This window comes from Anser cygnoides, chromosome 28 (assembly GCF_040182565.1).
Source record: "Anser cygnoides isolate HZ-2024a breed goose chromosome 28, Taihu_goose_T2T_genome, whole genome shotgun sequence".
In the NCBI taxonomy this organism is placed as follows: domain Eukaryota; kingdom Metazoa; phylum Chordata; class Aves; order Anseriformes; family Anatidae; genus Anser; species Anser cygnoides.
This window is the reverse complement of record NC_089900.1, coordinates 1,020,793-1,034,669: the sequence shown is the minus strand read 5'-3', so window position 1 is coordinate 1,034,669 and position 13,877 is coordinate 1,020,793. Positions and strand designations below refer to the sequence as shown.

Sequence of the window (13,877 nt, the reverse complement as noted above, 5' to 3'; positions counted from 1 at the left end):
GGGGTTGGGGATTTGAGGGAGGATACTGGGGGGATATGGGGGGGATTTGAGGGGATATGTGGGGGCATGGGGGGATTTGGGGGAAGTATGGGGGGTTTGTGGGGGGATGTGGGGATTTGGGAGGGGGATATGGGGGGGATATGCGGGTTTGGGGGTGGATGTGGGGGGAATATGGCGGTTTGGGGCGATTCTGGGGGGGTATGGGGGAGAAATTGGCATCGGGGGGGATATGAGGATTTGGGAGGGTATGAGGGGTTTGGGGGGATTCTGGGGGGCATATGGGGTTGTTATGGTGCGGGAATGGGCATGGGGGGAGCATACGGCAATTTTGGGGGCATTTTGGGGGGGATGTAGGGGGAAATGGGATTTGGGGGTTTTGGGCAATTTTAGGGGGATATGGGGGTTTGGGGGCAGATATGGGGGGGATATGAGGGGCTACGGGGGCAAATGGGCATTGGGGGGGCATATGGGCATTTTGGGTGGGTTATGGGGGGAAATGGGGGAATTTGGGGGGTATGAGGGGTTTGGGGGCAGATATGGGGCCGTATGGGGGGGATATGGGGAGCATGGGGGGGTAATGGGGGTTTTGGGGGGAAGATATGGGGATTTGGGGGGGGAAAATGGGGGGGCTGTGCGGGGGTAATGGGGACTTGGGGGCAGATATGGGGCATTATGGGGGGTATGGGGATTTTGGCGGAGGATATGGGGAGGAAATGGGCATTGGGAGGGATACTGGGATTTGGGGGAGATATGGGGGGGTTGGAGGGTTATGGGGGGGATATGGGGTTTGGGGGGATGATATGGGGATTTTGTGGGGGATGGGGGGGGAAATTGGGATTTTGGGGAGGGATATGGGGGCCGTATGGGGGGCATATGGGGATTTGGGGGGGGATGTGGGGATATGGGGTTTGGTGCGGGGATGTGGGGGCTATACGGGGGATTTCAGGGGGGTATAGGGGGAATTTGGGGGAGGTATATGGGGATTTGGGGGTTTTGGGGGAGGATTTCGGGGTCTTGGGCGATTCTGGGGGAGATATGGGGCAGTTACAGGGAGGAAAGGGGGATTTTGGGGAGGGATATGGGGATTTGGGGGGTATGACGGTTTGGGGGTAGATAAGGGGCCGTATGAGGGGTCATGGGGATTTTGGGGGAGGATATGGGGATTTGGGGGGGATATTGGGGGGAGATATGGAGGGATGTGGGGAGGAAAGGGGGATTTTGGGGAGGGATATGGGATTTGGGAGGGGTATGAGGGGTTTGGGGGCAGATAAGGGACCGTATCGGGGGTATGGGGATTTTGGGGGAGGATATGGGGATTTTGGGGGGGGTATGTGGTGGATATGGGTGGCATATAGGAGGATTTGGGTGGGGATGTGGGGGGAAATGGGGATTTGGGGGCAGATATGGGGCATTATGGGGGGGATATGGGGGGTTACGGGGGGAAATGGGCATTGGGGGGCATGTGGGCATTTTGGGTGGGTTATGGGGGGAAATGGGGGGTATGAGGGGTTTGGGGGCAGATATGGGGCCGTATGGGGGATATGGGGAGTATGGGGGGAAGATATGGGGGGTCTGGGAAGATTTGGGGGGATATAGGAGGTTTGGGGGGATTTGGGGGGACAGGGGGAGTATGGGGGTTTGAGGGGGCAATGTGGGGGCTGGGGAGTATATGGGGGGGTTGGGGGAATTTGGGGGGGGCTTTGGGAAGGAAACAGAGTGGTTATGGGGATTTGGGGGGAATATGGGGGAAACTGGGTGCGATATGGGGGGGCACTGGGGGAAATAGGGCGTTTGGTGGGGGATATTGGGGGATTTGGGGGGGATATGGGGATTTGGGAGGAGGATATGGGGATTTTTTGGGGGGTTACATTTGAGGATTTGAGTGGGGATGTGGGGATATGGGGATTTGGGGGGGATTTTGGGGGAGGATATGGAGGGATGTGGGGGTTTGGGGGGGTATGTGGTGGATATGGGTGGGATATAGGAGGGTTTGGGGGGGGATGTGGGGGGGAAATGGGGATTTGGGGGCAGATATGGGGCATTATGGGGGGGATATGGGGGGTTACGGGGGGGAAAATGGGCATTGGGGGGGCATATGGGCATTTTGGGTGGGTTATGGGGGGTAATGGGGGAATTTGGGGGGGGTATGAGGGGTTTGGGGGCAGATATGGGGCCCTATGGGGGGATATGGGGAGTATGGGGGTAGATATGGGGCCGTATGGGGGGCAGATATGGGGGGGGATTTTGGGGGATTTGGGAAGATTTTTGGGGGGATATAGGAGGTTTGTGGGGGTTTGGGGGGGGACATAAGGGGGAGTATGGGGGTTTGAGGGCAGACTGTGGGGGGCTGGGGAGGATATGGGGGGTTGGGGGTAATTTGGGGGGTCTTTGGGCAAGTATGGGGCTGTATGGGGGGGTATGAGGATTTTGGGGGAGGATATGGGGATTTTGGGTGGGTTACGGGGGGAAATTGGCATCGGGGGGAGGGGTATGGGGATTTGGGGGGGGAATATGAGGGGGGTGAAGAGGGGTGTGGGGGCAGATATGGCGGGGTATGGGGGGATCTGGGGGGGGGATATGGTTTTATTGGGGGGGTATAGGGTGGATTTGGGGGTTTGCGGGGATTTGGAGGACGTATGGGGGAGTATGGGGGGTTGGGGGGGTGTATGGGGGGATTTGGGGGTCTGGAGAGCATTTGGGGGGGATAATCGGGATTTTGGGGAGGGATATGGGGGCCGTATGGGGGGCATATGGGGATTTGGGGGCATATGGCGATTTTGGGAGGGATGTAGAGATTTGGGGGGAATGTAGGTGGAAATGGGATTTGGGGGGGATATGGGGGTTTGGGCAATTTTGGGGGGGATTTAGGGAGGGAAGAGGGGTTTGGGGGCAGATATGGGGCCGTATGAGGGGTCATGGGGATTTTGGGGGAGGATATGGGGATTTGGGGGGGGATACTGGGGGGAGATATGGAGGGATGTGGGGGTTTGGGGGCAGATACGGGGCGGATATGGGGGGGATATGGGGGGTTACAGGGGGAAATGGGCATTGGGGGCATATGGGCATTTTGGGTGGGTTATGGGGGAAATGGGGGGATTTGGGGGGATTTAGGGGGGATATGGGGGGTATGGGAAGATTTTGGGGGGATATAGGAGGTTTGGGGGGGATTTGGGGGGGACAGGGGGAGTATGGGGGTTTGAGGGGGCAATGTGGGCGGGCTAGGGAGGATATGGGGGGCTTTGGGGGGAAACAGAGTGGTTATGGGGATTTGGGGGGAATATGAGGGAAACTGGATACGATTTGGGGGGGCACTGGGGGGATTTTGGGGGTTTGGTGGGGGATATTGGGGGATTTGGGGGGATATGAAGGGTTTGGGGGGGATATGGGGATTTGGGAGGAGGATATGGGGATTTTTGGGGGGCTTACATGGGGCAAATAGGCATTGGGGGATATGGGGGCATGTGGGGGATTTTTGGGGGGGATAGGGGGTCTTGGTGGGGATACGGGGGGATATGGGAGGTTGGGGGTGTATAGGGGGATTTGGGGGGGTATGGGGGGTTACAGGGGGAAAATGGGCATTGGGGGATTTTAGGGGGTGGTATGGGGGTTTTGGGGATTCTGGGGGGGATATGGGGGCATATGGGGGGCTCCAGGGGGGAAATGAGGGTTTTGGGGGGGAATATGGGGTGTATGGGGGGATTACGAGGAGAAAATGGGCACTGGGGATTTGGGGAGGGGTATGGGGATTTGGGGGGGAATATGGGGGGGTGAAGAGGGGTGTGGGGGCAGATATGGCGGGGTATGGGGGGATCTGGGGGGGGATATGGTTTTTTTGGGGGGGGGGTATAGGGTGGATTTGGGGGGTTTGCGGGGATTTGGAGGACGTATGGGGGGAGTATGGGGGGTTTGGGGGGGTGTATGGGGGGATTTGGGGGTCTGGAGAGCATTTGGGGGAGATAATCGGGATTTTGGGGAGGGATATGGGGGGCCGTATGGGGGGCATACGAGGATTTGGGGGAGATTTGGGGGGATATAGGGGGGATTTGGGGGGGGTTGGCGGGAGTAGAGGGGGTTTGGGGATGGATATGGAGACGTATGGGGGGTATAGGCATTTTGGGGGAGGTTATGGGGATTTTGGGGGGGTCACGGGGGGAAATTGGCATTGGGGGCAATATGGGGAGGGATATGGGGGGGTGGGGGATTATGGGGGGTTATAGGGGCATTGGGGGTATCTGGGAATTTTTGGGGAGGATTTGGGGGGATATGGGGAGGAAATGGGCATTGGGGGTGGGATATGGGGGGGTTGGGGATTTGATGGAGGATACTGGGGGGCTATGGGGGGGATTTGAGGGGATATGGGGGGGCATGGGGGGGATATGGGGGGATTTGAGCGGGATATGGGGGGGATTTGAGGTGGATATGGGGGGGATTTGAGGGGGATATGGGTTTTTTTTGGGGGGGAGATATGGGGAGGCATGGGGGGGATTTGGGGGAAGTATGGGGGGTTTGTGGGGGGATGTGGGGATTTGGGAGGGGATATGGGGGGGGTATGGGGGCTGGGGGGGATATGCGGGTTTGGGGGTGGATGTGGGGGGAATATGGGGGTTGTGGGCGATTCCAGGGGGGAGATATGGGGCGGTTACGGGGGGGAAATGGGCATTGGGGGGGCATATGGGTATTTTGGGTGGGTTATGGGGGGGAAATGGGGGGGGTATGAGGGGTTTGGGGGCAGAGAGGGCGCCCTGGGGGGGGGGGGCAGAGAGGGCGCCCTATGGGGGGGCAGATGGGGGGGGATTTCGGAGGATTTGGGGGATTTGGGATTTGGAGGGGATATGGTGGGGAATTTGGGGGTTGAGTGGGGATGTGGGGGGGATTTGGGGGGGAAATGGGGATTTGGGGGCAGATATGGGGCCGTATGGGGATTTGGGGGGGGGGGTAACGGGGGCTTTGGGGGGGATATGGGGATTTTGGGGGGAGAAATGGGGATGGATATGGGCATTGGGGGTAGATATGGGGATTTTGAGGAGGATGTGTTTTTTGGGGGGGGATGCGGGGGGGAAATGGGGATTTAGGAGGAGTATGGGAATTTTTTCAGGGGTATGTGGATTTGGGGGGGGGGGATAAGTGGGTGATATGGGGGTCTGGGGAGGGATCTGTCTATGGGGGAGAGCAGATCTGAAGACCCGGGGGGACCTGGGGGTGGGACAGGTTGATAAATGTGGGGACACCGGTGTGTGTGTGGGGGGGGGGGGGGGGGGGGGGGGGACGTGAACAAAGGGAGGTGACATGGGGTGAGTCGGGGGGGTGGGGGGGGGAAGCGGGGCCCAACGCACCTCCTCGCAGTACACCTCCATGCAGGCCACGGTGACGCGGCGGCTGTCCCCGACGGCCTCCAGCACGTCCTCGAGGGCGCGCTGCACCAAGCCGGGCTCCCCCTCGCTGCCCAGCATGGTGTGCGTCTTCCCTGGGGGGGGGTGGGCACCAGCACCGTGTCACCCCCCCCAGGAGGGTCACCGCGGCACCAGGGACACTTGGCGGGGGGGTGACAACGCTCACCGGAGCCGCTGGGCCCGTAGGCGAGGACGGTGACATCGCGGCCGGCCAGGAGGTGGGACAGCAGCGGGCGGACGGAGCCCTCATAGACGGCGGCGGTGGAGCTGGCGGCACCGTAGATGGCATCGAAGCTGAGGAAGGAGGCGTTAGGAAGGGGGTGGGGGGCACCCATGGGTGCCGCCCGCCTTCCCCCGGGGCTCACCGGTAGCGGGAGGGGGCGCTGGGGGGCTCCTCGCGCAGCTCCAGGGTGTGGGAGTCGAGGGGGAGCAGGCAGGGCTCCTCGCCGGGGGGGCCGGGGCGCAGGCGGACGCAGACCTGCACCCGGCGGGGGGGGGCGCTGGGGGGGCACCAGCACCCGTTGAGGTGGTCCCGGCTGGACGACGAGTCCTCACAGCCCCCTGTCACCTCAGGAAGTGTCCCCCCACAGCCCCCCTGTCCCCTCACAGCCCCTCATCCACCTACAAAACGTCCCCCCCCAACACCATTCCCCTCAGGATTTGTCCCCTCACAGCCCCTTGACACCCCCAAAATGTCCCCTTACAGCCCCCGTCCCCTCACAGCCCCTCGTCCCCTCATGAGGTGTCCCCTCAGCACTTTTGTCTCCTCATGAAGTGTCTCCTGACGGCTGCTGTCCCCTCACAGCCCCTCGTCCCCTCATGAAGTGTCCCCTCAGCCCTTTTCTCCCCTCACAGTCCCTCCTCCCCTCACAAAACGTCCCCCCACAGCCCCTCTCCCCTGACAGCCCCTTGTCCCCTCACAAAATGTCCCCTCACAGCCCCGTCTCCTCACAAAACGTCCCCTTACAGCCCATCCTCTCAGGAAGTGTCCCCTCACAGCCCCTGCCCCCCGAAAACCCCTCGTCCCCCCACAAAATGTCCCCTCAGCCCCTGTCCCCTCACAAAACGTCGCCTGACAGCCTGTCCCCTCATGAAGCGTCGCCTCACAGCCCCCTGTCCCCTCACAAAATGCCCCCCTAACAGCCCCCGGTCCCCTCACAGCCCCTCTCCCCTCACCGAACGACCCCTCAGCCCTTTTCCCCCTCACAACCCCTCATCCCCTCACCGCCAGAACCCCCTAAAGCCTCGCATCCCCTCCCCAGAACCTCCCTGAACCCCTCCGGCCGCCCAGATCCCCCCAATTCCCCTCAGATCCCCCCAAATCCCCCCCCCCGGCGCCCTCAGCCTCCCCGTACCGGCCGCAGCCGCCGCCGCCATCGCTCCCGCCCGACCGTTTGAAGCCGCGCGGCGGCAGCCAATGGGAGGCGAGGAGGTGCGCATGCGCAGTGCGGGCAGCCCGGCGGGGCAGGGCGAAATGGCGGCGGTTGCTTGGCAACGCGGGAAGGGGAGGGGACAAAATGGCGGCGGTTGCCTGGCAACGGAGGGCAAAGAGGCGGGAACAGCGGTGGCGGCGGCGGTTGCCTGGCAACGGGGGCGGGGCGAAGCCAAACGCGCCCAGTTCGTACTGGAAAGGGCCCAGTTTGCACTGGGACTGCGCCCAGTTTGTATTGGGATTGGGCTGAGGGTCCCAGTTTGTACTGGGAGTGGGCCCAGTTTCTACTGGGACAGTTCCAGTTTGTATTGGGATTGGGCTGAGGGTCCCAGTTTGTACTGGGAGTGGGCCCAGTTTCTACTGGGACAGTTCCCAGTTTGTGCTAGGATGGGGCTGGGGATCCCAGTTAGTACTGGGATGGGGCTGGGGGTCCCAGTTCATACTGGGAATGGGCCCAGTTTGTACTGGGATGGGGCTGGGGGTCCCAGTTCGTACTGGGAAGGATCCCAGTTCATTCTGGGAAAGGGCTGGGGGTGCAAGTTTGTATTGGGAAGTGTCCCAGTTTGTACTGGGAAAGGGCTGGGGGTCCCAGTTCGTACTGGGAATGGCCCCAGTTCATACTGGGAAGGGGCCCAGTTCCCGACCTCCCGGCGGGTAGTGACCTCAAGGGTGTGACATCAGCAGTGGGGTGGTGACGTCATCATCAGGGCGGTGACATCATCAGGGCGGTGACATCATCGGGGCGGTGACATCATCGGGGCGGTGACATCACGATCCCCCCCCCCCCCCCCATGTCCCCAAGGAGGAGCTGGGCTGTCCCCAAAGTCCTTTAATGCAGCGGCCAGGACAGCGCGGGGGCACCCTGCGGGCACCCATGGGTGGGGGTGACTCCCCTGAGACCCCCAGATGGACCTCAGGGTGCCCCTAAGGACCCCAGGACCCCCTTGGGACCCCCCAAAGGACCTCAAGGTGCTCCTTGAAGTCCCCAGATTCCTTTGGGTCCCTCACAAGGACCCCAAGGACCCCTTGAAGACCCCAGAACTCCCTTGGGACCCCCATAAGGACCTCAGGGTGCCCCCTGAAGACCCCAGGACCCCCTTGGGACCCCCACAAGGACCTCAGGGTGCTCCCTAAAGACCCCAGGACCCCCCTAAGGATATCAGGGTGCCCTATAAGGACCCCAGGTGCCCCCTGAAAAACCCAGGATCCCCTTGGGACCCCCACAAGGACCTCAGGGTGCCTCCTAAAAACCCCAGAATCCCATTGGGACCCCAAAAGGACCTCAAGGTGCTCCCTGAAGACCTCAGGACCCCCTATATGGACCTTAGGGTGCCCCCTGAAGACCCCAAGACCCCCTTAAGGACCTTAGGGTGCCACCTAAGGACCCCAGGATCTCCTTGGGACCCCATTTTGGACCTCAAGGTGCTCCCTGAAGACCCCAGGACCCTCTTGGGACCCCCAGATGGACCTTAGGGTGCTCCATAAGGACCCCAGGACCCCCTTGAGACCCCTTTAAGGACCTCGGGGTGCGCTCTGAAGACCCCGGAACCCCCTTGAGACCCCCATAAGGACCTCAGGGTGCCCCTGAGGACCCCAGAACCCCCTTGAGACCCCATTATGGACCTCAAGGTGCCCCCTGAAGACCTCAGGATCCCCCATAAGGACCTCAGGGTGCCCCATGAGGACCCCGGGACTCCCCATTAGGACCTAAGGGTGCCACCTAAAGACCCCAAGACCCCCGTAAGGACCTCAGGGTGCCCCACAAGGACCCTAGAGCCCCCTTGGGACCTCCATACAGACCTCAGTGCGCCCCCAGAAGTCCCCCCGCCCCCACAACCGCCCCAGGCCGCCCCCTAAACCCCCCCCTAAACCCCCCTCGAAGGACCTCAGGGTGCCCCCCCACCCCCACCCCACCCCACGGGACGCCCACCCCGCAGTGGCGGCGGGGCTCAGGGCGGGTGCCGGGGCGGGGGCCGGAAGAGGCGCCAGGCCCCCCGGCAGATGAGGCCGAACCAGTAGAGCTGGGGGGCCAGGAGGGCGGCGGCGGCGGCGTTGTAGGCGGGGGGCAGCGCCCCCGGCACCCGCAGCAGGGGCACCCCAAGGTGGCGCCCGTAGGCCCAGTACAGGTAGGGGAAGAGGAGCACGCGGCAGCCCAGGAAGGTCACCAGCATGGCCACCCCGTTGAGCTTGTGCAGCGCCGTGTGCTGCCGCTTGTACTGCGGGGGGGGAGAAAGGGGTGAGGGACACGTGGGATGGAGGCCCACCACCACCCCATGTTCTCCCGGGGACCCACGTGGCGAGGGACACAAGAGGTTGGGGGCCCACCACCACCCCACGTTCTGCTGGGGACATGAAGGGTTGGGGACACAAGGGGTTGGGAGCCCACCACCACCCCATGTTCTCCTGGGGACCCAGATGTTGAGGGACACGAGGGTTTGGGGACCCACCACCACCCCGTATTCTTCTGGGGACTCAAGGGGTTGGGGACACAAAGGGTTGGGGACCCAAATGTTGAGGGACGCGTGGGGTTGGGGGCCCAACACCACCCCAAGTCATGCTGGGGACCCAAATGTTGAGGGACACGAGGGGTTGGGGGCCCACCACCACCCCATGTTCTTCTGGGGACTCAGGGGGTTGGGGACACAAAGGGTTGGGGACCCAAATGTTGAGGGACACATGGGGTTGGGCCCACCTCCATCCCAAGTCATCCTGGGGACTCAAGGGGTTGGGGACACGAGGGATTGGGGACCCAAATGTTCAGGGACACGTGGGGTTGGGGGCCCACCACCATCCCAAGTCATCCTGGGGACTCAAGGGTTGGGGGACATGAGAGGTTGGGGGCCCACCACCACCCCATGCTCTTCTGGGGACCCAAGGGGTTGGGGACACAAAGGGTTGGGGACCCAAATGTTGAGGGACGCGTGGTGCTGGGGGCCCACCACCATCCCAAGTCATGCTGGGGACTCAAGGGGTTGGGGACCCAAGGGGTTGGGGACCCAAATATTGAGGGACGCGTGGGGTTGGGGGCCCACCAGCACCCCAAGTCATGCTGGGGACCCAGGGGCTGGTGACACAAGGGGTTGGGGGCCTGAATGTTGAGGGACACGTCGGGTGGGGGCCCACCACCGTCCCAAGTCATCCCGGGGACTCAAGGGTTGGGGACCCGAACGTTGAGGGACACGTGGGATGGAGGCCCGCCACCACCCCATGTTCGGCCAGGGTTTGGGGACCCGAGGGTTGGGGACATGAAGGGTTGGGGACCCAAATGTTGAGGGACACGAGGGGTTGGGAGCCCACCACCACCCCACGTTCTTCTGGGGACCCAAAAGGTTGGAGACCCAACAGGTTGGAGACCCAACAGGTTGGAGACATGAGGGCTTGGGGGCCCACCACCATCCCCTGTTATGCTGGAGACCCAGGGGTTGGGGACCCAAGGAGCTGGGGACACGAGGGGTTGGGGGCCTGAATGTTGAGGGACATGAGGGGTGGGGGCCCAGATGTTGAGGGACACGAGGGTTTGGGGACCCACCACCACCCCATGATCTTCTGGGGACCCAGGGGTTGGGGACCCAAGGAGTTGGGGACCCAAATGTTGAGGGACACGTGGGGTTGGGGGCCCACCTCCATCCCATGTTCTCCTGGGGACCCACGTGGTGAGGAACATGAGGATTTGGGGACCCACCACCATCCCGTGTTCTCCCAGAGACCCAGGGGTTGGGGACCCAAATGTTGAGGGACACGAGGGTTTGGGGGCCCACCATCACCCCATGTTCTTCTGGGGACCCAAGGGGTTGGGGACACAAAGGGTTGGGGACCCAAATGTTGAGGGACACAAGGGTTTGGGGGCCCACCACCACCTCATGTTCTCCCAGGGACCCAGATGTTGAGGGACACGTGGGGGTGGGGACCCACCACCACCCCATGTTCTTCTGGGGACTCAAGGGGTTGGGGACCCCGGGGCTGGAGCCCCCCTGGCCACCCCATTGCCCCCCCGGGGCCGCGTTTCGGGGCTCACCAGGATGAGGACCTTGCCCAGGCAGACGAAGGGGGTGCTGAGCTCCGCCATCAGCAGGCAACCCAGGAAGAAGTCGCCCTTCCCCTGGCGCCACAGCTGGGGGGGGGACACGGGGACATTTGGGGACACGCGGGGACATTTGGGGACATGTGGGGACACGGGGACACGGGGACATGGGGACATGGCCATGGAGAAGCCAACAAGCACCATGACTCCGTGGTGGACCTCCATGAGTAGCTCCGTACCAAGGAGGTGTTCCACCACAAGTGTCCCCAAGTGTCCTCAAATGTCCCCAAATGTCCCCATGACCACGGAGAAGCCCACGACACCGTGGTGGACCTCCATGAGCACGTCTGTCCTCATGGCCACGGAGAAGCCAACAAGGACCACAGCGTGGTGACCTCCATGAGTAGCTCCATCCCCAGGTGACCTTCTTCTACCCCGTGTCCCCAAATGTCCCCAAGTGTCCCCACGGCCACGGAGAAGCCCACAAAAGCGTGGTGGACCTCCATGAGCACGTCTGTCCCCGTGGCCACGGAGAAGCCAGCAAGGACCACAGCGTGGTGACCTCCACGAGTAGCTCCATACCCAAGTGACATTCTTCCACCCCATGTCCCCAAGTGTCCCCAAGTGTCCCCATGACCACGAAGAAGCCCACGAAGGTGTGGTGGACCTCCATGACCACGTCCACACCCAGCCGCCATCCCTCCACCTCCACATCCCCACGGCACCCTCGTGTCCCCACGCCGTTCCCGTGTCCCCACACTGTTCCCGTGTCCCCAAGGTGTCCCCCCGGTCCCTGTCCCCCACTCACGGTGGCCACGGGGAAGCAGACGAGCACCATGGCGGCGTGGTGGACCTCCATGAGCACGTCTGTCCCCATGGCCACGGAGAAGCCAACAAGGACCACAGCGTGGTGACCTCCATGAGTAGCTCCATCCCAGGTGACCTTTTCTACCCCGTGTCCCCAAGTGTCCCCAAGTGTCCCCAAGAGTCCCCATGACCACAGAGAAGCCCACGACAGCATGGTGGACCTCCATGAGCACGTCTGTTCTCATGGCCACGGAGAAGCCAACGAGGACCACAGCGTGGTGACCTCCACGAGTAGCTCCACACCCAGGCAATGTCCTTCCACCCCATGTCCCCAAGTGTCCCCAGGTGTCCCCAGGTGTCCCCATGACCACGGAGAAGCCCACGACACCGTGGTGGACCTCCATGAGCATGTCTGTCCTCATGGCCATGGAGAAGCCAACAAGGACCACAGCGTGGTGACCTCCACGAGTAGCTCCATCCCCAGGTGACGTCCTTCCACCCCATGTCCCCAAGTGTCCCCAAGTGTCCCCAAGTGTCCCCGTGACCACGAAGAAGCCCACGAAGGTGTGGTGGACCTCCACGACCACGTCCACACCCAGCCGCCATCCCTCCACCTCCACATCCCCACGGCACCCTCGTGTCCCCACGCCATTCCCATGTCCCCAAGGTGTCCCCCCAGTCCCTGTCCCCCACTCACAGTGGCCACGGGGAAGCAGACGAGCACCATGGCGGCGTGGTGGACCTCCATGAGCACGTCTGTCCCCGTGGCCACGGAGAAGCCAGCAAGGACCACAGCGTGGTGACCTCCACGAGTAGCTCCATCCTCAGGTGACGTCCTTCCATCCCATGTCCCAAGTGTCCCCAAGTGTCCCCAAGTGTCCCATGACCACGGAGAAGCCCACGAAGGTGTGGTGGACCTCCACGACCACGTCCACACCCAGCCACCATCCTCCACCTCCACATCCCCATGGCACCCTCGTGTCCCCACGCCGTTCCCATGTCCCCACACCATTCCCATGTCCTCAAGGTGTCCCCCCCCGGACCCTGCCCCCACTCACGGTGGCCACGGGAAGCAGACGAGCACCATGGCGGCGTGGTGGAGCACCATCAGGAGGTCCTTGCGCAGGTAGGCGCCAGCGGCTGCCCGCAGGGATGGCGGTGGCCCGGCTTCGTGTCCCTTGACGCGCCCGCGGTGCCAGTGGCACAGGAACATGGCGTAGACATCGTACACAAAGTAGGGACGGCGAACTGGGGGTACGCCCCCGCCAGCCAGTGCCTGCAGGGGGGCGCGGCGAGGACACCGGTGTCCTCGGAGGGCACAGGGGGAGGGTCTCGGGGGGACACGTGGGGGGAGGGGCTTGGGGGCGGCACGATTTGGGGACATGGACACCCAGGGATTTGGGGAGACCCCAATTTGGGGGACCTAGATACCCAGAGATTTGGGGACACCCCGATTTGGGTGACCCAAGTGTCCCAGGTGGCTTTGGGGACACCCCAGTTTGGGCACCCAGACACCCAGGGACTTGGGGACACCCCAATTTGGGGCACCCAGACACCCAGGGATTTGGGGACACCCCGATTTGGGGGACCCAGACACCCAGAGATTTGGGGACACCCCGATTTGGGGCACCCACCTGTCCAGGTGACTTGGGGACACCCCAATTTGTGGGACCCAGACACCCAGGGACTTGAGGACACCCCAATTTTGGGGACCCAGGTGTCCAGGGTGGCTTTGGGACACCCCAATTTGAGGCACCCAAGTGCCTGGAGATATGGGGACACCCCAATTTGGGGCACCCAGACACCAACTGATTTGGGGACACCCCAATTTTGGGGAGCCAGGTGTCCCAGGTGGCTTTGGGACACCCCAACTTGGGGATCCAGGTGGTTGGGGTCTTGGGGACACCCCAATTTGGGGCACCCAAGTGTCCCAGTTGACTTTGGGACACCCCAATTTAGGGGACCCAGCTGTTCAGGGTCTTGGGGACACCCCGTTTTGGGATCCAGGTGTCCAGGTGGCTTTGGGACACCCCGATTTGGGGCACCCAGACACCCAGGGACTTGGGGACACCCCAATTTGGGGCACCCAGACACCCAGGGATTTGGGGACACCCCGATTTGGGGCACCCAGACACCCAGGGACTTGGGGACACCCCAATTTGGGGCACCCAGACCCCCAGAGATTCGGGGACATCCCGATTAGGGGCACCCAGGCCCCCAAAGAACT

General features: G+C 62.5%; 2 protein-coding genes across 4 annotated transcripts in view; both read right to left on the bottom strand.

Moving 5' to 3' along the window:
• Window positions 1-7,337, bottom strand: part of LOC136787080 (kinesin-like protein KIF22) — a 41,422-nt gene extending 34,085 nt beyond the window's left edge. The window contains exons 1-5 of the mRNA XM_066984205.1: window positions 7,266-7,337; window positions 6,746-7,204; window positions 5,756-5,868; window positions 5,557-5,684; window positions 5,334-5,464 (exon numbers count right to left, since the gene is read on the bottom strand). Coding sequence (XP_066840306.1) covers window positions 5,334-5,464; window positions 5,557-5,684; window positions 5,756-5,868; window positions 6,746-7,204; window positions 7,266-7,337 — 903 coding nt within the window. The remainder of the gene's footprint in view (window positions 1-5,333; window positions 5,465-5,556; window positions 5,685-5,755; window positions 5,869-6,745; window positions 7,205-7,265) is intronic.
• The window catches only part of LOC136787245 (ceramide synthase-like), a 573,680-nt gene that overhangs the window by 557,410 nt on the left and 2,393 nt on the right, over window positions 1-13,877 (bottom strand). Inside the window, exons 4-8 of one of the 3 annotated variants that reach the window (XR_010826862.1) lie at window positions 12,752-12,926; window positions 11,652-11,695; window positions 10,838-10,933; window positions 8,488-9,038; window positions 7,639-8,394 (exon numbers count right to left, since the gene is read on the bottom strand). The exons of 1 other annotated variant lie outside the window; for it this stretch is intronic. Coding sequence is in view for 1 of the 2 variants with exons in the window: in XM_066984394.1 (XP_066840495.1) it covers window positions 8,772-9,038; window positions 10,838-10,933; window positions 11,652-11,695; window positions 12,752-12,926 (582 nt within the window). In the remaining variant the exon portion in view is untranslated. Of the gene's footprint in view, window positions 1-7,638; window positions 9,039-10,837; window positions 10,934-11,651; window positions 11,696-12,751; window positions 12,927-13,877 lie in introns of those variants that run through there. One more of the 3 variants, XM_066984394.1, reaches the window with a different exon arrangement.